Below are 23961 nucleotides of genomic sequence, written 5' to 3'. Positions count from 1 at the left end.
TTGCATTGGAAAAATCCCTTAATTAGCTAATATGAATATTATGTCTTCTTCACACAAAATTTGCAATGCTTCACTGAAATTCACAGTTCCTCACACACACACACACACACACACACACACACACACCTATCTTTGCTGCTCTCTCCATTACAGCTTCTCTTCCTTCTCCTTTTCCTCACCAGGGTCTCTCTCCAATACCGGATCAGCAGAGCGAAGCAAAAAGACTTCAGAGCTACCCAAATGTAAAACTTCTGTATTGGGATGTTATATTCCAGATGAACCAGAGATGTCAGCAAAGAGACTTTTGCTATCTCTCTACTGCCATCTGGTGGACATTGTAAATTTTGCAGTTCAGAAATGATTAGCAAAATTTAATCCTGGGCAAATTCAATTAAAAGGATTAATAGCTATCATTCCTTCCAGATGCTGTGACCAGTTGCTAGATTTAGCCATAAATTAAATACAGCTTAAGGGTTTCTTTGGGGTTTCACAAAATTTCAGAATTACACTTTTTTGATATTGCAAATGGGTTCATTACGTGTGCTGTCCCAGCCAGGCTATGGGAGTTGGATAGTTACTTAGGAATTGTGAGCTGTTCCCTTAAGGGAATGCATCATGATAAATGTAGTTAAAGGTATCCTGGGAAATGTAGTTAATCTCACGTGGCTGCATCTGTAATCCTGATTGGTCACTAAATTGATCCTCAAGGGGTTAAGGGAGGTTTCCTCCGTTCTTGTCTGGACTCATGGATGGATAACAGCTTTCTTTCTATCGCTATGAGATGGGTTAGGAAAATAACTATATTTTACTTTTCGTCCTGTCTCATGCCCAGAGGTGGATTTGTGGCTGTGCAGATGCAGATAGATAATTCCACAAAACATCCATAACTAAGTACATTTATTGGTACATCAGGTATCTTCATAACTCACATTTGTGACAAAGCTCTTCTATAATGACCAATCCTTTGTATATCAGCATTGCAGGTAAAAAATGGTTATTTTCCTAACCCATCTCATAGCGATAGAAAGAAAACTTATCCGTCCATGAGTCCAGGCAAGAATGGAGGAAACCTCCATCAACCCCTTGAGAGTCAATTTAGTGACCAATCAGGATTCAGATGTAGCCACATGAGATGAACTACATTTCCCAGGATACCTTTAACTACATTTACCATGATGCATTCCCTTAAGAGGACAGCTCACAATTCCTAAGTAACTATCCAACTCCCATAGACTGGCTGAGACAGCACATTACGTACATTAATAAAAGTGATCCTGATTACTTATTTTGTCAACATTTTGAATACATACTAATGTATTCAAATGAAATGAAATGTATTTCAGCATTATTTTAAAATTTCCATTTAAGTGTTGTTTCCAGGATATCCTGCAAACATCTCTGCTATTGGCACTTGGTGTGTGGCTTAGGCTATCTTTTTGAAACAGGTTTGTAAATGGTGACGCTGGCCAAGCTTGAGGGAACAGCAAGAAGCAAAAATGAAACTGTTCTCAGACCAGGTTTCAAAACCCCCACCCCAAAACCCTCCTTTTTCAGCCTTTCCTATAGTGAAGATACACACTTGGGTGGGGTTTAAATGTGTAAGCTCATTTCTTTGGAGTAAAAAATGAATAAACAAGTTAATTGGTGGGCAAAAGGCAAGCTGAGGTGTGAATTTTTTTGTCGCCCATGGGAGGTTGTGTGCAAACCTCAGAGTCTTATCCCCCTTCTGGTTTCCATCTTTCAACTATGCGTCATTAGAAAAGCTGAGTTTCTTTTTCAGTTTTCTTGATTGTGGTAGCCTGTCATTGCCTGATCGACTTCAGAGGGCCTGGGTACGTGTATTTTTCCTCCTGCTAAGGTACAGATTTCTGGATAGATATTTCTGGATAGATATTATGTTTAGATCCATTTGTGGAATGGTGGGGGAGGAGAAGATATGGAAGTAACATTGCAACGAGAAGAATAGTTCAATTATTCTAATATTTTGTTCTAACTGAGATGGGCAAAAACCAGTGTGGGAATCCGGATCGTTTTTTAAGAAGCATCCACTCTTGGCTATGGGGTTGAATTCTTTTCCTGGATTTTTGAAGCTGTGCCTTGAGCAGAAGATTGACCTGGGGCAAATTTTGGGGTGATTTCTTGGCACCCCTGATGTGAAAAACCCCTTTCCATCTGCCAATCTCTGGTTGTCAAATAGGCCTTCTTCCTCGGCCAGATTGAGACCTGCCAAACTAGTTAAAATGCTGGATTAGGAAGAGGGTTCTAGTCCAACTTCAGCCATAGATCTTTAATCTGGATAATGGGGGGGGGGGGGATTATTTTCTCTTAGTCCATCTTATCTTGCAGGACTCTTGCAGAGAAAAATAGGAGGAGGAAATGCCACAAGGAGCTCTGAATAAAAGGCAGCATTTTATCTTAAAATAATAACTATGTCAAGATCAGGATTGGCTCCCCAAAGCCACCACCATTAATCTTTCTCAAATATTATTTCGAGGCAAAAAAAGAAAAATTGCACCTAGGAACGGAAAACAGATGAATTTACATTAGCAAGATCTTTTCAATTTTGCTTATGAGCATTAGAATATTTTATGGATCACTTCACCTTCAATAATAATAAGTCTTTATTGGGCCATATCAAAGTACAAAGTTCCAGCAACAATTTGTTACTAAAATTTAATAAAAACAATTCAAAATGAAATTTGATAAAATACTATTTAAAATGGAACTTGATAAAATACAATTTAAAATGGAATCTAGACAAAGTACGATTTAAGATAAAATAGTAATAAAATACAATCTAAAATAAAATTGTAATAATGTACAATAATTTAAGATATAGATAAAATATAATAACCTTATATTTCAGAGTCATCCTTGCAGTCTACCCCAATCAATCCCACATAAGCAGATCTCAACCGAATCATTTTGTTTAAATACTGTGCTACTTTAAATGTTATTTTCAAGTTCTGGCCAGACATAAGGTAAGTTATTTTGATATGGGTATCCCAATGGGTCATTCGTCTGATATATAGACCAAGATACCTGTCTCTCGTCCTCTTATACAGGAACAGTCAAACAGGATGTGAGCCAGGACCTCTACCTCTGCCACTCCGCAAATGCAGAGATGCTCATTGTACGGTATTGCATGAAATTTCCCATATCTAATCATTGTGTCAAGCTGTTCAAATCTCTCTCCCATGAATATCTCCCTAAGATGTTTTGGGAGTTGTGACTTCAAGTAGCTATCTACTTGAAAAGTACATTTGTATTTACTCATCCATTTCAAGTTACCTACCTTACTAAGGATAGCTATATCAGTTTGTACATCTATATCCTTAATTCTTTGGGCAACTCTTTTTTTAGATTGTTCTCCTGTTACACAAGAGATAGGAAGACCACAGCTTCTTACAAAATTTGTTAGTTTAATGATCCAGGAGATTTGTGATTGTAGTTTATTTGCTCTAGTAGGCATAATTTGGTTAGTCTATCAGTCTCCATTTCATTATCTTTGCACCAGTAATTATAAGCTCTAATTTTAGACAATGCCTGAATTGTATAAATTCCCAATTCAGCTCTAACTGCTACAGCAGATGTTCTTGGGTCTACACCCAAAATACATCTCAAACGCTGGGACTGTGTTTGTTCTAAGACTGTGGTTGAGTAAAGACCCCAAAATTCTGCTCCATACAAGAGCATTGTGGTAACCTTAGCCTTATAAACCTTGATTAATGGAACTAGGGACCCTGAATAATTATGTTTTTTTTAGTTTGAGCAATAAATTCAAACGGGCTTTTGCTCTAAATGTACTCCATTGATGATGGCAGGCCCAAGATCCAGCCTTGGAAAAAGTTACACCCAAATATACAAAGGAATTAACCTGTTCAATTGGTTCACCATCCAATTGCTACCTATGTCTCTGATGGTTTCTTCCAAACACCATTATTTTTGATTTGGATTTACTAATGATTAGAGAGTTATCCTGACAATAAGAGCTAAACCTTCTTAATAGCCTACATAATCCTACTTGTGTGTATGATAATAAAAAGGGCGTTGGTACTTACCTGACATGCCCGTTCTCTTTGAGCTGTGAAGAGCATAAAGCAAGCTGTTACAGTAACTATTTAAGATCATTGGCATGTGTACCATAGTACCCTTCATTAACCCTGGCAAGTCATTGATGTATAAATTAAATAATAATGGGGCCAGGATACACCCTTGCCTTATCCTTTTATTTGTGCAAATCCTGTTAGTCAGGGCCCCGTTAACCCCATACTGCACCCTCAAACAGGTACTTGTGTAAAGGGCTTTAATCAAAGCCAGGAGTCTGGGTTCTATTTTAAGAGATGTCAGTTTACTCCATAGTACGTCTCTATTTACCATATCAAATGCTGCTGTAAGGTCTATGAAAGCAGCAAACAAGTCTTCTCTTATAGGCATATTGGCAATTAGATAATTCAAGACAAAGCAGTTATCAATAGTAGATCTGCCTTGTCTAAAACCTGCTTGTTCTTCTGCGAGGATGTTGTTTTCCTCTACCCAGATTTCAATTCTGTTCAAAAGGTACCTAGCATATATTTTTGCTACAATGTCAATCAGGCTAATGGGCCTATAATTACTAGGATCCTTTTTATTCCCTTTTTTTATATATGGGGACAACTATTGCCACCTTCCACCCATCTGGTATATGGCAGGTGTTATTTATGTGTGTAAAAAGGCCTGCTAATACAGGGCCCCACCAGTTGGGAAATTTCTTGAATAGTTCTGCTGGTAGAAAATCCTCTCCTGGGGCTTTATTGTTCTTTAAACTTTTAATGATGGACTATATCTCCTTTTCTGAGACTGGTGGCCAAGCGGGGAAAGTTCTAGGGTTTGTTAAATTACTGTTTAAAAATAATTTCTTTACCAGTTCGGTGGAGGCAAACAAGCACTGACACTAATTCTCTCAATCCTCAGCAGAGATTGGTATGTCAAACGCAAATCTCTGTTCTTTCAGGATACCTGCTACAGAATGCCAAAATAATACTGAGTTATGACTTCTGGCAGCCAACTCAAGTTCTGACCAGATTGAAATGGCAAAACTTGTTTTCTTTAATGTTATAGTTTTTTTATATTCCCTTTTTGTGTGCAACATCTTAGCTTGTATATAGGCAGTAGGGTTCCTCTGGGCAAGCCTCATGTCTGCCTTCTATTTCTTTTTCAGTCACTGGCAATCCAAATCAAACCAGCGAGGTCTACCCACTTGGGCTCTTTTTGTAGCAGGTTTAGTTGTTAGATGTTTCTTCAGCATGTTACAAAGATTGGAGAATGCATTGTAGTCTGACATCCAGTCAGTAGTAAATGACTGGATTGTTCTAGCCCACTTAATAGCATTCTCTGTTTTAAGGCATTCTAATATTGCCTTAGTACCAACCTTAGCCCAAATTAACCTTTTATTTTGAGTCACTTCTACCTTTTTAGTAAGCCATCTGTCAGCCATGTTATATGGTCTTAAATCTGAGCAGCCTCGCAATGTCACACTTATAAGCTGATGGTCGCTATTGTCGCTAAGGTGTACTGTGACCTCCGAAAAGAGGTCAACCTTATCTCTAGACACACAACAGAGATCCACTACACTACTTAAATTAGTTGAGTGGTGTGTGTAAGGGATATATGTAATTCTTATCCTTACCTCCCAAAATTTGGAGATTACCCTTAAAAATTAAGGAGACTAGGAGCAAACCAGCAGCATTACTTTTATAATCTCTCGAGAGCCACTGAGGATGGTTTTCAAAGAACTCCCCTGGGATTCCCTTCTTCTGGGCAAGCTCATACAAAGAGGGACCCAGTCTAGCATTCAGATCTCCTAATAAAACCACTATGGACTGAGGATACAATATTGCTATATCTTCTAGGATGACTTCCAAGGACATCCAATATTCAGAATTATAGTGCTGGGATGTGTTTGGGGGAATACACACATTTACCAATATTAACTCAAACTGGTCGTATTAAGATTTGACAGCTAGAAAGTACGGATACTTATCTTCGTTATATAATTTATCTCCCTGCCATTGCAACTCTTGCTTTTTAAGAATGCATAGTCCACCAGAGGGTCTCCCTTTGTTCTTTGTTTTTTGGGGCTGGGGAGGCCCATCCCTGAAAGCCTGGCAGTTGTACTGGTTCATCCACTTTGGTTCGCCAAGTTTTTTGAAGGGCTATTACGTCAAATCTAGAGAAAAAGCTCATTAGCCCACTATCAACTATCCCTTTCCAGCCTGCTATGTTCCAGGTCACCAACTGTATGGGGTTCTCAGAAGCAAGATGATCTGGCTTGGTTAATTGGCTGCATGGTAAAGATGTCAGATGTCAACTTGACATTGGAGCCAGATCAATATCATCTGTGTTAATATAGAACACCCCTCCCCTCTTGGTTTCACCCGACGGTAAGCGGGGTAGGCGGGGCTTCGTACTTGCCTAGTTGACTTGCGCGGCTCAGTATGTGTTTGGTCGCTGACCGGTTCGGACGGGCTCCTCATCACTCTCAACCCCTTCGATGGAACCGCCTGGAATGGTGAGCCAGGCCTATGGCTGCAACTCCCACCCGGTCTACCTGGGTCGGTCGAGTTGTCGGCTTCGCTGTTCCCACCTGGTCTCTCTGGGCTGGTTGAACTGGCTTGACTGGTCCTTCCAGGTGAAGCTCCCGTCTGCAAGGGTTCAAGGTTTACCGGTGAGTATGGTTGGTTTATTGTTTGGGATTGGCTTGTCCTGGTTGGGGGGTGTTCTGCTTGCGTTTGGGGGTGTTCTGCCTGTGTTTTAGGCCTTTCGTCTTCCCCTTGCTTGGTTGTTGAGGTTTCCCCCCCCTCTGGTTTCTTTAATTGTTGTTTGCGGGGACTCCGGGCTGTTAGCAGTTAGTCTTGACTGTAACTGGTCGATCTGCTGCTTCCAGCTCCTTCCGTCGGTGGTTTGCAGTCGGTATGATCAGGGGCCCGTTACCTGGATTATTTGTGCCAGTACCCAGAGTGGGTCTCCTGTGAAGTTTTTTGCGTAGACTGTGTCTCCGATGTTAAATGTTCGATATCTACTGGATGAGTCTGGGGTTTTTTCTGGGTTGTATGTGGGGTGCAGTCAGTCTAGTGGGAACCTCAATTTTCTGCCCATCAGTAGCTCTGCTGGGCTTTTATTCGTGGTTGTGTTGGGTGTAATGTGCTGTATGAATAGCATTTTATTTATTTTTTCTTGTATTTTGCTGGTTTCTATTTTTTGGATGGGGTTTTTTTGTGTATTGAACCATGCGCTCCGCCCGCCCGTTCGCCACCTGGTGAGCGGGCGAAGTTAAGGCGTGCCTTATTCCCTGTTCAGCCAGGTATTTTTCAAATGCTAGTGCCATGAACTGTGGACCGTTTTCTGACACTAGCACATCTGGCAAACCATGTGTCGCGAAAAGTTTGTTCAGTTTATTTATGACGGCTTCCGTTGTTATTGTTTTCATGGTGCTTACTTCCAACCAGTTGGAGTAGGCATCCATGGTGATGAGAAATGTGTGTCCCTTGGTGGGCCCGGCGAAGTCTATGTGAATTCGCGACCAGGGGCCTCTGGGGGTTTCCCATTCCAGGACTGGTGTGTGTGGGGGGTGGACCTAGTCTCCTGGCACCTTTTGCAAGTGGCTACCCACGTCTCAATTTGTTTGTCCATCCCTGGCCACCAAGCATAGCTCCTGGCCAGGGCTTTCATCTTGACGATGCCCGGGTGCCTCTCATGCAGCATCATTAGTACCCTTTTTTGTAAAGTCTCTGGTATAACCACCCGGTCTCCCCAAAGTATGCACCCCTTCTGTGTGAACAGTTCGGTCTGCCAGTTCCTGAAGGCTTTGAAATGTTCGTTGCCGTCACTTTCTGGCCATCCTCTCTCTACCCAGCTCAAGACCCGCGCTAGCCATTTGTCTTTATTTGTTTCTCCGGCAATGTCTGGCACGGTCAGGAGTGGGCTGGGTAGAGTCTCTTTTTGCAGGGTTGTTGTTGTGGGCACTGGGTCATCCTCCAGGTCTGGTAGGGGAGATCAGCTTAATGTGTCTGCATGCGAAATGTCTTTGCCGGGCCGGTGTGTCAGCTGGTAGCTGTAGGCAGCAAGGAACTCGGACCACCTTGTCATCCTGGGTGACAGGATGTTCGGGGGGGCCTTGTCCCCTGCCAGTATCCCTAGTAACGGTTTGTGATCTGTAATGATTGAAAAGGTCCTACCATAGAGATACTCGTGGAAACTTTTCACTCCGGAGATGATTGCTAGGGCTTCCTTGTCCAGCTGGCTGTAATTCCTCTCCGGCTTGGACAGTGTTCTCGAGAAGAAGGCGATGGGTGCTTCTTTCCCATTCGGTAACATGTGGCTGAGGATCGCCCCGATGCCAAAGGGTGATGCATCACATGTTACCGTCAGCGGCAGGGTCTCGCTATACTGGATGAGGACTGTGTCTGATGTTAGCAGGTTTTTGGTCTGTTGAAATGCGTTTTCCTCCCACTTCCCCCAAGTCCAGGTGGCAGTTTTATCCAACAGCCTAGGCAAAGGTACCGCCACAGTCACCTTTTGGGGTAGGAAAACATAAAAGTTAATGAATCCCCAAAACGCCTGCAGTTCTGCCTTATTCTTTGGTGTGGGTGCTTCCTTGATGGCTCTAAGTTTTTCCCAGTGGGGTGGATTCCGTGTCGGTCTAGGAGATACCCCAAGAATTCGACCCCCTCAGTGCAGAGTTGGCATTTCCCTTTTTTAACTTTAAGGCCAGATTCTTTGAATTTCTGCAGCACTGCCCTTAGGTGGGTTTCCATTTATTTTTTTGTTGGCGGCTGCCACCAGTACGTCATCAAAGTAGGGCACCACTCCTTTTATTCCCTGGAGAAGTCTTTCCATGAGGCTCTGGAAGACTCCTGGCGCGACGCTGACTCTGAATTGGAGTCGATTGCATCGGAAAGCCCCCCGGTGTGTAACAATCGTTTGTGCCTCGGCGGTTTCGGTGTCGACCGGCAGCTGCTGGTAGGCTTGATCCAGGTCGAGCTTTGCGAAGACCCGGCCTCCCCGCATTGAGTGGAGAAGGTGCTGTACCACTGGGACGGGGTAGGCACTTTGCTGCAGGGCATGGTTGAGGGTAGCCTTATAGTCACCACAGATTCTTATGGAGCCATCCGGTTTGATGGGGGTGACTATGGGTGTTTCCCAGCGGGCATGGTCAATTGGCTCTAAGACCCCTTGCACGATGAGCTTGTCTAGCTGCTCATCGATTTTGGGTTTGAGCGCAAATGGCACTCGCCACGGCTTAAGGCGGATTGGGGCAACGTTGGGGTTAAGGTTGAAAGAAATAGGGGCCCTCTGGTACTTGCCTAGGATGTCGTTAAAGACCTCCTGGAAGTCCCTCACGAGCGCTGCTTCCCAATCTGCCTTGTCAGTGTGGTGAACGCCCGTCACCTCGATTCCCAGTGGGGAGAACCATTGCAGTCCGAGTAGGCTGGGGCGGTCCTTGTCTACGATCGTGAGTGGCAGTACCTCGGTGTGGCCTTTGAAGGTGATTTTAAAGTGTCCGATGCCGACTAAAGGGATGCGGTTTCCCTGGTAGTCCTTCAGGGTCAGCTTTTGGTTGTCCAGTTCGCGGCAGCGGATGGTAGGCACCAGGCGCTTGATTGTGCGCCAGGAGACCATGGAGAGGTAGGATCCAGAATCCACCTCCATTTCACATAGTTGGTCTTTGATGCCTACCTCCACATGTACCTTCCGGGCATCGAGGGTTGAGGAATGGCCGATGACGACCGTCTGGTGGGTTTCCTCTCTTCGCTGCGCCTCGCTGAGTCGTTTGTTCCAGCAGTCTCGGCTCCATCAGCTCTCGGCTTGGCGGTCTTGGTTCCTGGGGGGGTGCCGTCTCATCGCTGGAGGCTGCTGCCTCGTTGCTGGGGGCTGTAATTCCGCTTTTTCTGGCATACCTTGGCGATGTGCCCCCGCTTCTCGCAGTGCCGGCAGATGGCATCAAGGAACCGGCACTCAGAGCAGGGGTGATTGCTGCCACAGCCGGCACAATGGAACCCTGACTTACGTCCCCTCCGGTCCCGCCGATCGCGTTCCACCTGGAGCCCGTGGAACTCTTCCTCCTCCTCGTCAGTGTCAGAGCGGGAATTGACGTCACCATGGTGGGTGGTCATTGTGCGGTGGTTGGTCTCCGTGTGTCTCTCTGGTGCTGGGGCCGTCTCGCTGGTCGTTGGTTGATCTTCTGCGTTTGCTTGCCTTATCTGGGCCACCGATTTGCGAGTGGCCTCAGCTGCAGTTGCCTCTGCGAGGGTGTCGGTGAGGGAGATGTTGCCCATGGCCATTAGCCTGCTCTGTAGAACGGGGTCTCTGAGTCCGAGAACGTCTCGGTCTCGCAGGGCTTCATCTAAGTCAGTAAACCCGCACAGGCCTCCAAGATCCCTTAGCTGGGCCATGAAGTCGCTGATGGCTTTGCCCTTACATTGGCCTCGCCGGTAGAATTCGTGCCTTCGGATGAAGGTAGGCACAGCAGGGGGGTAGTGGTTTTGTAGGATGGGCTCGAGGTCGGCCCAGTCCATTTCTTTTACGTCGACGGGCTTTGCCAACGCTTTGGCCATCTTGAACACTGCAGGCCCGCAGTGTGTCAAGAACACGGCTCGTTTTTTCTGCCCGTTGGCATCCTTAAAGTTGCTGCACTCCAGGAACATCTGGAACCAGTCGGTGTAGGATTCCCAATCCTTGGTAGCCGGGTTGAAGGGAGTGGGTGGTGAGGTGCTGCTGGCCATCTTGCTGGTCGTTTCGCGCCGTCTGCCACGTGCTTGTTGGTCTCTCGTCTCACGATCCCACCTTCGTCGCCAGTGTTAGATCGGGTAGTTCGGGTTCATTGAGACACGAGACTCACAGTGAACAAGTCAGCTCTTTATTTAGTATTTAGTTCTGAACAAGATCTGTGAACCACATAGCTTTTTTTATAGCACTGGCCGGCGGCTCGGCGGCCAATGACAGCGCTTTGAATCTCCCGCGATCGGCTCAGCCAATCACGGTAGACCCTTAGCGCACCAATCACAGTTGTTTAGTCAGCCAATCAGGTTGCGGTCCGTGCGGACCAATCAGAGTTCAGGATTTGGAGAATGTTAATATAGAACACATCTCTTAGGCCTTTACCTGATTGAGTGTTTTCTCTATATGTGTTCAAATTTTTGGGAGGAAAACGAGATCCTTCGCTAGTTTCATTTTCTGAGTTAGCCATCCCATATCTATCCACGGTTATCCTCCCAAGTCCTTCTACAGTATTTGAGTGGCTCCTAACAAACATTGCAAAAGATTCTTTCAGGCAATCGACTTTATTTATGACAATTGACAAAAGATCATATATATTGAGTTTACAGTTTGAGCTGTAAGCAAACATTGTCTAGAGAGGAAGTCTGTCACACTTTCCTTCTTTAAATTTGTTACATCTCCGCCCTGAGCAAAGAAGGCTGCTGCTGGGCTCCAAGAATAGGAGCCACCCTCCAAAAGGGAGGAGGACAGCTCTACACACAGCTTATCTTCCAGTTCGGTTTGTTCCAATGAATCACATAAATTAAGTTTGTCTGACAAGGTGCCTGTGAATGAGTTACTCACTGGAACAGACTGTCTGTTTACAATATAATCTTCATTTTCTGCTGCGTCAAAGGCTTGGATAAACTCTCTGCTGCAGAGTGTTGTCTCTTCCTTCTTTTCCCCATTCTGGTTTGTCCATGTAAACTACAAATATCTCTGCTTAGGGATTCTTCTAAAGCTCTCAAGGAACTTTCAAAAGACAGTGGGGAGGTGCCAATGGCAAACCATGGGGCCGAAGGCCAGTCTCTGCTGTCTTTTGGTTGGGATTTTCGACCTTTAATAGGGAAAGTTTAATGCCACAGTTTTACAGCCGATACTTATTACCTTAATTGTGCTTCTGAGCATGTCTAGTAGTTGTTTATTTTATCCCATACATTCTACATGGCTTCCTTTATGTTTCTTTTAAAAAGAATTTTAAGAGTGAGAAGTGAGGGTATGATGGGGTAGCCACAATTTTTATGGGCCAAAAGTCTGCAGGCAAAGAATGTGCAAATAAAATTGGTTTATAAAACTTCTAATAATGTTGGACATTGATAGTAATACTTAAAAAAAAATTGCTTGAAAAGAAATCAAGGAGAATAAAAATGTGGGCCTAGACTTCTCAAGGATTTTGCTTGGCTGTCACTATGAATTTGGAAAAGAAAAGCTTGCATTTTCTAGTAGCAAATTTTCTAACTGCAATTTGAAGCTCTACCTTTTTCAACATGTTTAAATTGAGATTGGACCTGTTAGGATTACTGTAACAGAAGATTCCTACAGCAGGACTTTACAGGTGTCTAAACTTGGCAACTTTAAAACTTGTGGACTTCAACTCCCAGAATTCCCCAACCGCCATGCTGGCTGGAGAATTTTGGGAATTGAAATCCACAAGTCTTAAAGTTGCCATGTTTGGAGACCCACAGATTAGATCAATATTTCTCAACCTCAACAATTTTAGAATCTGTAGACTTCATTCACTAGCCTGCTGTCTTAAGAAATGCTGGGAGTTGAAGTCCAGACATTTCAAATTTACTGAGGTTGAGAAAATTGATCTCCCAGATCCACTTGAAATCTTACATTCCATGATGCTATGATTGGCTGAGTAGCTGAGATTTCCTTTGTATGAGAATTGGTATATCCTTAGTTCAGTGATGTCATTTCCAGAGGTTTTGAATTCTCTGGGTCCTCTTGCTTATAGGCTTGATGTTATGTCCCACCCTCCAAAATAAACAGATAAGGCTGAAAGCAGCAGTCCTCGCAAATAAAGGCAGCAACCAGGAATCTTCACTGATAACAGCTGTAGTTAGCCTCCACAAGATAGTCCAAGTTAATAGTTCCAACGAAATAAATCCAAGTCCCAACAAGATATTTCAAGTTTAAATCCTCCAAGCCAAAATCTTCGGTTCTCCTTGCAAACAGTTTGTTCCGGACAGAGTGCAGAGTCATCTCTCTCCCTTTATAGAGCAGCAGCTAATTAGTCTAATTACTGATCTGCCCTCCTCCTGTGCTCCCGTTGGTTTCTTCTCGTAAGGAGACGCCTGCTTCTGACATCCACCCAGCAATCGTCTAAATTATTACTTTCACCTGAAGACTCCATAAGTTCCTCATTATCAGCCGTTCCCGGCTGATAACCTGATTGAGAAGCCGAGGAGGTTGAAGGTTCAGGCCGGTCCTGCAAATCAAATGTGACCTCCCTTGTAACATTCGTCTCCTCCTCTTCATTGAAATCACTAATACTTGCTGATTCATACAAGTCCTCCTCGCTGGAGCTTTCATTCAAAAAACCTGTAGCTGATGCCGGAATCACAACACTATCCCTCACCGCAGGGCCCTTCCCCCGGGTCTGACGATCCGGATGTGGTTTCGAAGGGAAGCGTGCATGAAAGTCTCGAAGCAGATCCGGAGCATGAAATGTAGACGCATCCGTCCAGGAACAAACCTCCGAATCATCTACTCTCCTCCTGACCAAGTACTGGAATCGACCCTTGAGCCAACGGGAATCAAGGACGCTGACCACCGTATCGTCAACAGCAGCCTTCTCAGGAGGCGATGATAACGGAATCGTTTCAGCAGAGTCACGTAGACGACAATCAGAAGAATCGGGAATCAAGAGAGAGCGATGAAAGACGGGGTGAATACGCATGGAACGCGGCAAAGTGAGGCGGTATGCCACAGGGTTAACAACTGCCTCAATCGGGAACAGACCAATAAACCGATGATCAAGTTTCTTAATAGGGCGATCGACCTTCAGATGTTTTGTAGATAGCCACACTTTATCACCCACAGCTAACGGAGGCATTGCCCGACGGGACCGATCTGCAAACCGCTTATAATCTTCTTTTGCCTTGTTCAATTGTTGCATCAGTAGACGGCGAACTGCGTGTAGTTCTTCCAAAAACTCTCGGGTCTCAGGAACCGGGGAATCCATCATAGTTAATGGGAAGAAACGTGGATGATAACCCATATTTGCAAAAAATGGCGTGACACGAGTGGAGGTGTGCTGCGAGTTGTTAAACGCGAATTCTGCTAATGGGAGATATCTCGCCCAATCATTTTGTCGCAAATTTACAAAACATCTCAAATATTGAGTAAGAATCCCAATCACCTTCTCTGTCCCGCCATCAGTTTCTGGATGGTGCGCTGACGCTAAACATACTTTCACTTGCAAAGCTGCCATTAACTGTTTCCAAAATTGCGCCGTAAACTGGACCCCACGATCAGAAACCACTCTATCCGGCAGTCCATGTAGACGAAAGATATGCTGCAAAAATAACTGAGCCGTAGTGCGGGACGATGGCAATTTCCGACAGGGAATGAAATGGGCCATTTTAGTCAGCATATCCACTACCACAAGCACTGTTGTGAACCCCGACGAAGATGGTAAATGTGTCAGAAAGTCCATGGAGATCGCTCCCATGGCCTACTTGGAGTCGGCAAGGGTTGCAAAAGTCCAGGGGTGCACCTGACGCTCGCTTTGCTTGCCTACATTGAACGCAAGAAGCGACGTAAGAGGACACATCATGACGAACTCGAGGCCACCAAAAAGTCCGGGTGACCAAATGCAAGGTTTTGTGAAAGCCAAAATGACCAGCGGCAGGGTTATCATGACATTGTGTCATGATGAGAGCCCTCAACGGTCTGGTAGGTACATATAATAAACCCCGATGTCGAAGCAGATCGTCTTCAAAAGACCATGGAGAATTAGAGCCAACGTCCCCCCGTCTCTGCTGCGCCCACGCATCCAAATGTTGCGCCTCTCGTAGTCGGGCCCGCAAATCTACCGGTTCCTGCAGTACGGCTAGAGATTCCGGTGGTAACACCGTCCGTAGAAAGGAAGAGGATCTTCGGCACAAGTATACTCTGGTTTCCGAGATAACGCATCCGCCCTCCGGTTCTGTCCACTTGGAACATAAGTAACAGAGAAATTGAATCTGGCAAAAATAACGACCAACGAATCTGTCGTTGATTCAATTTCCTAGCCGTGGTCAAATGCTCCAGGTTTCGATGATCTGTCCGAACCTCCACCTTGTGCCGAGCCCCCTCCAAATGATGTCTCCAAGTCTCAAAAGCAGCCTTAATGGCTAACAACTCCTTTTCCCAGATGGTATAGTTGCGCTCCGAAGCTGTAAGCTTCCTAGAATAGTATGCTTAAGGAAACAGAAGTGCGCCATCTTCCGAAGCTTGTAACAGCACTGCTCGATAGCGACATTAGAAGCATCTGTCTCGACCACAAATGGACGATCCGGATCAGGATGTTTCAATATCGGCTCGGTTACGAATGCTTTTTTCAAAGTGTCAAAAGCCTGTTGTTGTGGAGGCCCCCACACAAATGGAACCTTCTTACGGAGAAGCTGAGTTATGGGGTCCATTATTTTCGCAAAACCTGGAATAAAAGTCCGATAGTAGTTGGCGAATCCCAAAAGTCGTTGTACATCTTTGACCCGACGAGGAGCTTCCCAACTACACAACGCCTCAACCTTTTTGGGGTCCATAGCAATGCCCACGGGAGAAATGATGTGTCCCAAGAATTCTATTGACGACTGAAAAAAGAAACACTTTTCCAATTTAGCATAAAGTTTATGCTCCCGAAGACGCTGAAGCACTTGACGAACCTGCTGAAGATGTTGCTCTCTGGATCTTGAATAAATCAAAATGTCGTCCAAATATATGACAACAAACTTATCCAGCATGTCTCGAAAAATATCGTTCATCAAATGTTGAAATACAGCAGGAGCGTTGGTCAAACCAAATGGCATGACAGTGTACTCAAAATGACCATAACAAGTGCCAAAAGCCGTCTTCCACTCGTCTCCCTTGCGCATCCGAACCAGATTGTAAGCTCCACGTAAGTCAAGTTTCGTGAAAATAGTAGCTTCCCGTAATCGCTCCATCAATTCGGGAATGAGCGGTAAAGGATAGCTATTTCTCACGGTGATTGCGTTCAAGCGTCTATAATCACAACAGAGACGAAGTTCTCCCGACTTCTTCTTGACAAAGAGAACGGGTGCCGAAAGAGGAGACGACGAAGGTCGAATAAATCCCCGAGCTAGATTTTTATCCAGAAACTCTCGAAGTGCAACTAATTCGGGCTCGGACAAAGAATATAACCTCCCCTTTGGCAATGGAGCACCCGGTATCAAATCCACGGGACAATCGTAAACACGATGTGGTGGTAATTGGTCTGCCTCCTGTTCACTGAAAACATCGGAGAAATCCGACAGCTCTGAAGGAATCGAGACAGCAGAAGCGACAACGTGTTGGCCTGCGGAGACATGCCTCAGGTGGTCCACACATTGCAGGCTTGGAAAAGAAACAGCATTCTGCGCCCAAGCCACCAACGGATCGTGTAAACGCAACCAGGATACTCCGAGCACCAAAGGAAGATGGAGGTTCGAGGTGACATAAAAACTTATTGCTTCCTCATGATCCCCAATACGCATGCGCAATGGGTGGGTGGCAAAGCGAATAGGTCCCGACTTGAGTTCACGCCCATCTACGGTTTCCACCTGCATGGGGGGAGTCACAGACACTAAAGGAATTTTGAAATGTTTCACAAAATCATAGTCCATAAAGCTTGTCGTAGCCCCTGAATCCACCAGTGCCACAGCAGGAATTCCCTCCTTCCGGGATTGCAAGAATATACGAGTGTCCAAAAGTAAATGTCGAGGAGGGCCAGAATTTACTTCGGCAATTTGGGATGAGAGTGGAAATTGTGCCCGACCTAGGGTTTCCCCGAAGTCGGGCCTACCCAGTTTCCCGACGGGCCAGCACTGGTTTCTGGTACAGGTCCACGAGTCCCCTTCCGAGTGCAGGAATTTACAAAATGTCCCGAACCCCCGCAATAAAGGCATAAACCTTCCTGGAACCTTCTCGAACGTTCTTGCACCGTTAAGCGAGGGCGGAGTGTGCCTATCTCCATCGGTTCCTCTGCTGGAATCCTGGATTGGTAAACCCTCATAGGTGGGATGCGTGCACGAGAAAACACAGATGGTTCCGCAACGGTCCGTTTACACCCACGTTGTTGTAAGCGAGCTTCAATACGTAAGCATTGAGTAATTAATGTGTCCAAAGTTGAAGTGCGCTCTGCATGGATTAATTCATCCTTGATAATGTCAGACAAGCCCTCCTGAAATGCTGCCATATGAGCTGGTTCGTTCCAGGTAGAGTCCATACACAACAAGCGGAATTCTGCCACGTATTCTTGCAAGGGATGTTTGCCCTGAGTAATATCCTTCAACTTTCTGTCCACAATTTGTGATTTAATCGGGTTCTCAAACATTGCGTTCATCTGTTGAAGAAACCCCTGGAAATTGTCTAATAATGGGCTATCCTGTACTAATAAGGGAGTAGCCCATTTGGCAGCCTGCCCGGTTAACAAGCTAATAATAAACCCCACTTTAGCCCAGTCGGTTGGAAAATCTTCAGGCCTCACAGAAAAATACAGTTGGCACTGACCCAAAAATGTTGAAAACATGTCTGTTTGCCCAGAAAATTTTTCTGGCATAGCTACCGGGTTTTTCCTCATAGGGGGTGCAGGGGGGGCTCCAGCTGCAGCTGAAACAGTTTGAGAATTGGTAACAAACGTTAACAATTGAGTTACCTGATTCTGAAGGGACACGTTGCTCTGAAGTAACTGATTAATTTGTAACTGCTGCTGCTCGATCAAAGGTTGCATTTGAGTTAAATCCATCGTTGCAAAGATGGTCTGTTAGGTCCGGAACAAAAATGTTATGTCCCACCCTCCAAAATAAACAGATAAGGCTGAAAGCAGCAGTCCTCGCAAATAAAGGCAGCAACCAGGAATCTTCACTGATAACAGCTGTAGTTAGCCTCCACAAGATAGTCCAAGTTAATAGTTCCAACGAAATAAATCCAAGTCCCAACAAGATATTTCAAGTTTAAATCCTCCAAGCCAAAATCTTCGGTTCTCCTTGCAAACAGTTTGTTCCGGACAGAGTGCAGAGTCATCTCTCTCCCTTTATAGAGCAGCAGCTAATTAGTCTAATTACTGATCTGCCCTCCTCCTGTGCTCCCGTTGGTTTCTTCTCGTAAGGAGACGCCTGCTTCTGACATCCACCCAGCAATCGTCTAAATTATTACTTTCACCTGAAGACTCCATAAGTTCCTCATTATCAGCCGTTCCCGGCTGATAACCTGATTGAGAAGCCGAGGAGGTTGAAGGTTCAGGCCGGTCCTGCAAATCAAATGTGACCTCCCTTGTAACATTCGTCTCCTCCTCTTCATTGAAATCACTAATACTTGCTGATTCATACAAGTCCTCCTCGCTGGAGCTTTCATTCAAAAAACCTGTAGCTGATGCCGGAATCACAACAGCTTGATATGCAAATTTTCTTCCACAAGGAACATTGTTAAGTAATATGTTTGATTTAAAAAAAAAAGTCAAGGAGGGAGGCCTGGAAGAGTTTACAGGTGTTTTTGAGCTCCCTATGGAAGCTTCTGCTTCCAAATGTGCAAAATTCAGATTTAAAATTACTTGATATGGCTGGTTTGAAAAGTGGTAGTGAGGAAGCAACTGTATGCTGGGGAATTTTGGGAGTCAAAGTCCACATCTCTTAAGCCTGACGAAATGGAGAAGTTCATAGAACTTCTGAACATAGACTGAACTTAGATGCTTTGTTCTGGTTGCATTTGCTTAAACTTAGATGCTTTAGACCAGGGGCTCCCAAACTTGGCCACTTAAGGATGTATGGGCTTCAACTCTTGGCTGGGGAATTCTGGGAGTTGAACTCCACAGGTGTTAGTGGCTAGAGTTGAAAAACCCTGCTTTAAATGCCAAATAATTAATAATAATTCCTCTGACCCTTTTGAAAACAATGGGCATTTCCACATCATGCATCCAGGAGGAGTGGAGCCGGGTGGGGGGGAGAATTTAAACTAATTACATACTATCTTTTTCATCCAATGTTATAGCTGATGAATGCTACTCCACTTTGAGATCTCATTTTTAATGCAGCTTCTGGAATTCACAATCTGTTCTTCTTCCCCATGTAGGATCAACCATGCTAAGAGCCAAGTCCATCTTGGCTGCCTCCACCCTACAGTTTCCCTTCCTCCTCCTTTTCTTGACCAGCGTCTCTCCCTATTGCCACGTCAGGACAGCCGATGAATGCGATGAGGAAAAGGAATTTGTGCCTGGCTACAACCTAGCTGGAGGTGGCTTTGACATCACCACATTGAAGAAGAAGTCCCAGGTGTTGGATCTGAGCCGGTGGCGGAAAGCCGATGGCACGTGCACCATGTGCAGTAACCCTTTTCTGCAGGATAAACCTCTTCAGAGGCTTCCTTTAGTGGTTGTTGACTGGACAGCCAAAGTGAATTGTCAGAGGAATGTCCACAGTTCTCTAGAAACCTCGGGCATCGATACGGTTCACAACGCAGCATCTGATGTGAAGAATGACTGGAAGGTTGGGCTTGATGTACAGCCGAAACCTGGTCAACAGGTCCAGATGGAATTTGCTGGAACTCACTCCGCATTGGCAGACTTCACCATGGCGAAGAATAACAAAGACAAGTACAATTTTGCAAGGCACGAAGTCTCCTGCTCTTATTACAGGTGAAGGAGGCCTGGGCAAGGGATAATGGCTGGGAAATCCTCCAGGGTTTTACTACAATCATCCATTCGTATGGCAGAGGTTTTGAAGGCGCCTTAAGAGGAAGTGTGCAAATCTAGTTTTCTAGGCCTGACAGGTAACAGGCAGTCCTCAGACCACGACTGAGCCCAAAATTTATGTGGCTAAGTGAGACAGACAGTTGTTAAGTGGGTTTTGCCTTATTTTACGATCTTTCCTTCTGCAGCTGGTAAGTGAGTCCCTTGTTAATCATGGTTGTTAAATGAATCTGGTTTCCCCATTCACTTGGCTGGTTGGAAGGTTGCAAAAGGGGATCACGTGATCCCTGGAACACGACAACCATCATGAATATGAACCAGTTGCCAAGTGTCCGAGTTTTGATTATGTGACTGGGAATAGTATAGCGTTAGACTCATATACCGCTTTATAGTGCTTTACAGCCCTCTCTAAGCTGTTTACAGAGTTAGCATATTGCCCCCAACTATCTGGTCCTCATTTTATCCACCTCAGAAGGATGGAAGGCTGAGTCCACCTTGAGCCTGGTGGAATTTAAATTGTCAAACTACAGGCAGTCAGCAGAAGTTGCCTGCAGTACTGCACTCTGACCACTGCGCCACCAAGGAACGCTGCAGTTGTAAATCTGAAAAATGATTATAACTCACTAATGTGGACTTCAATTCTCAAAATTCCCCAGCAGGCCATGTTAGCTGAAGAATTCTGGGAGTTGAAGCCCACACAGCTTGAAGTTGCCTCAGGACACTGCAACTGTCATAAATGTGAGTCAGTTGTCAAGCATCCTAATATAAATCACGTCACCATGGAAATGCGGCAACGATTATTAATGTGAAAAATGGTGCCATTGTAACTTTGAATGGTCACTAAATGAACTGTTGTAAGTTGAGGACTATCTGTACACCTTCAATACAAAGGTAAAAAAGACGAAAAGAGAATGCAGGGGAAAGTGGAAATCTGTGCAACATGTCGATAAAGATTCTCAATCATCCAGGTTGAGTTGTTTGGAGTCATGGCAATTGGGCTTATTCTCTTGTCGGTCTGCCTAAGTAGCTTGCTCTTAACTGATGAAGCTGCTTGGATGAGCAGGTCTCAAACTAACAAGAAAATAAATCCCATTGCCGTGACTCAACCTTCAGATAACTGTACCTGGGCGACCATCGAACTTGGTTCAAATAGGTCTCTTGGTGGATCTTGCCTGAGATTCACTGGAATTCAGATCCCTTGCTATCTCCTGGTAGCATGTAGCCCTGGTATTTTTTTTAATCTGATATGTGCTTTTATTTAAGGTGGTACAAGACCTATTTTTGTGGGGTTGGGACAGCTGAGGAAGAAGGACTGGCTTGAAGTCACTCACTGAATTTCCATTGTTGATGGTGGATCGGAACATGGGGCTTTCTGCTCCTTGTTCAGCACCTTCACCCCCATACTATCCATTCTGGGCCAAGTTGTCAGCCAGTTCTAATTCTGCCAAACTGAAAAACCCAGAAGAGACTGATCATGTGAAGGTATCGACCCAGATAATATAGCTGGCATCATCCAAGTGATCGATATATGATGACGTACAAACAGAAGATATTTGTCTGTGCAAGCTGAACAAAACCAATATATGGAGTTGAAAAGTACAAGCTTTGAGAGGTCCCTTTCTTTTTTAAGGACTTGACAAATTCATGGAGGACAGATCCTTCTCTGATCATTAGAAAAATCCTCTGGGGATTGAACTATCTTCTTTCTAGGCAATTCAACTCTCAATAAGAGTGGTGGGGAACATCTCAGTATCTAACTCAATGGTTTTCAGTCTAAATAAGTTAGGATCTCTGGACTACAGCTCCAGAATTTCGCAGCCAGTGTGCTGGCTGGGGAATTCTGTAAGTTGAAGTCCAGACATCTTTAAAATCCAGGGAATTCTGGGAGTTGAAGTCCAGACATCTTAAAAGTTGCCTAATTGAGAAACCCTGATCTAGTTACTGACCAATTCTGCAAGATTGCTACCCTTTTATCCTCAAACCGCTCCTTCATTGGAAGGCCTGCCACTTCTGTCACCCTACTGTGTGATCTTCTGTCTTCCTTTGCAGCTTCCGGATCAGCCAATACATCCTCTCCAATCATTTCAAGCGCTCCCTTCGCAATCTCCCTGCCAAGTATCGACCCAACTCCCTCCTGGAATATCAGCAGCTTATCGACACCTACGGGACCCACTTCATCAACCACCTGCACTTGGGGGGCCGTGTGAGGGATGTGACAGCCTTGAGCGTCTGCGAGACAGCTTTGGACGGCACGTCGGCTGATGAAATCAAAGACTGTCTAAAGCTTGAGGCCTCGGCCAACATTGGTGGAGGCAAAGGGAGCCTCAGTGCGTCCTACAACGCATGTGAAGAGCTGAAGAAGAAGAAGTCGTTCAAAGGAAGCTTCCGTGAGACCTACAAAGAGAGACACACCGATGTGGTCGGAGGGTACCAACACACGGACTTGCTTTTTCAAACAATCAGAACTCTGAACATTATAAGCAGTGGGAGGAGAGCCTCAAATCTATGCCTGCACTCCTTTCTTACTCCTTGAAGCCCATCCATGATTTGCTGCCTAAAGGTGACCCAAAGCGGGACAGTTTGAAGCAGGCAGTGAGCGACTACATCAATAAAAGGGCCCTGTGGAGGAACTGCACCCAGCCTTGTCCTCCCGGCTCCCAACGCAGTGTCCGAGATCCCTGCTCCTGCATATGTCCCAATGATGGCGCCACAAACACCATGTGCTGCTCCCGGAAGCGAGGCCAGAGCAAGCTAAAGGTGATGATCCGGCGTGCTTATGGCCTCTGGGGAGACTACTTCACAAGTACAGATGCTTATGTCAAGGTATCCTTCCATGGGGTTAATAGCCAGACACACACTGTGTGGAATAACAACAACCCGGTATGGATGTCTCACTTGGATCTGGGGAGGGTCCAGAGCATGGGAGAAACCAGCAAGCTCCGAATACAAGTCTGGGATGAAGACAACCGTTATGATGATGATCTGCTGGGGACGTGCGATCGAACTCCCACCTCTGGGAAACCTCATATCGAGGTGTGTTACTTAAATCATGGGCACCTTGAATTTCAATATCATTTGGAATGTGGCCCTTTCTTAGGAGGGCCCTATTGCATGGATTATGTCCCTCAGCAGCCACACAAGGCTGCTTTGTTACAACGTGGAGCAAAGTGAACCCTGTGATAGAAAGAGGTTGCTCCAGGGGGTAAAATGCTACAGGTGGTCCTCAACTTAAGACCACAACTAAGCCCCCAAATTCCCATTCCTGAGTAGTTAAGTGAGTTTTGCTTCTTAGATGTCCTTTCTTGTCACAGTTGTTAAGCAAATTGCTGCAGTTGTTAAGTGAATCATGCAGTCATTAAGTGAATCTGGTTCCCCCCGGACTTTGCTTGTCAGAAGCCTGCTGGGAAGGTCACAAATGACCCCAGGACTGTCATGCAACTGTCATAAAATTATGCCACTTGTCAGATGCCGAAATTTTCATCATGTAACTTTGGGGATGCTGCAATGGTCGTATAAAAAATGGTTGTAAATCCCCTTTTTCAGGGCCATTGTAATTTTGAACAGTCACTAAATGAATGGTTGAAAGTTGAGGACTACTTGTATTCATGCTACTGCTTATCTTTTTTTTTAAATATAAAAAGTTTTATTTTTTAAAAAAACATACTTAGACAAATAAACATAAAACATAAAACTATCATCAAATTACATATATATAGTATGTCGGTTGGTTACATATCTTTTGTGCTTCCTCTCCATAGTCTTCCATAGTCTTCACTTATCATTTATATAAATTCTAATATTATCAATCAAATATCTATATATACATTAATTATCAATTATTAATCCCTTATTTGAGTAAATTGTTATTTACTTATTTTATATGAGATATTCTATATTTGCTATAAATTTATATTGTAAATTTTTCCAATGGTATAAATTTTTATATATTCTATATTATTCTATCACCTTTAAATTTTTCTAACATATTTCATTTCCATGTGTTTTTATCTAACCATTGATAAAATAAATTCCATATCTTATAAAATTGTTTATCCTCTTGTTCTCTAATTTCAAATGTCAATTTAATCATTTCAGCACTATCTATAATTTTCTTAATAACTTCCTCCTGTGTTGGCATTTTTTCATTTTTCCAATTGTTAGCAAATACAATTCTAGCCGCTGTTAATACATTTACAATCAAATATTTCAGTTCTTCGTTGTATATTTCCGGTATGATTCTCAATAAAAATATCTCTGGCTTAAAGTCTGTGTGT

At 44.5% G+C, this 23961-nt stretch overlaps 1 protein-coding gene across 1 annotated transcript; it reads left to right on the top strand.

Annotated features, from left to right (window-relative positions):
- Positions 1 to 1760: 1760 nt before the first annotated feature.
- On the top strand, positions 1761 to 23004 carry LOC113449978 (perforin-1-like). The gene is given in 4 exon segments (XM_026721114.2): positions 1761 to 1858; positions 19072 to 19633; positions 21737 to 22131; positions 22134 to 23004. Coding segments are annotated over 3 exon segments (1674 nt in total). The 5' UTR covers positions 1761 to 1858; positions 19072 to 19079; the 3' UTR covers positions 22859 to 23004.
- The last annotated feature ends 957 nt before the right edge of the window (positions 23005 to 23961 follow it).

This window comes from Pseudonaja textilis, chromosome Z, assembly GCF_049901715.1.
Source record: "Pseudonaja textilis isolate UNSWEBS1 chromosome Z, rPseTex1.2, whole genome shotgun sequence".
In the NCBI taxonomy this organism is placed as follows: Eukaryota; Metazoa; Chordata; class Lepidosauria; order Squamata; family Elapidae; genus Pseudonaja; species Pseudonaja textilis.
Note: the sequence above shows the minus strand (reverse complement) of the source record. Positions and strands in the feature narration are given on the sequence as shown.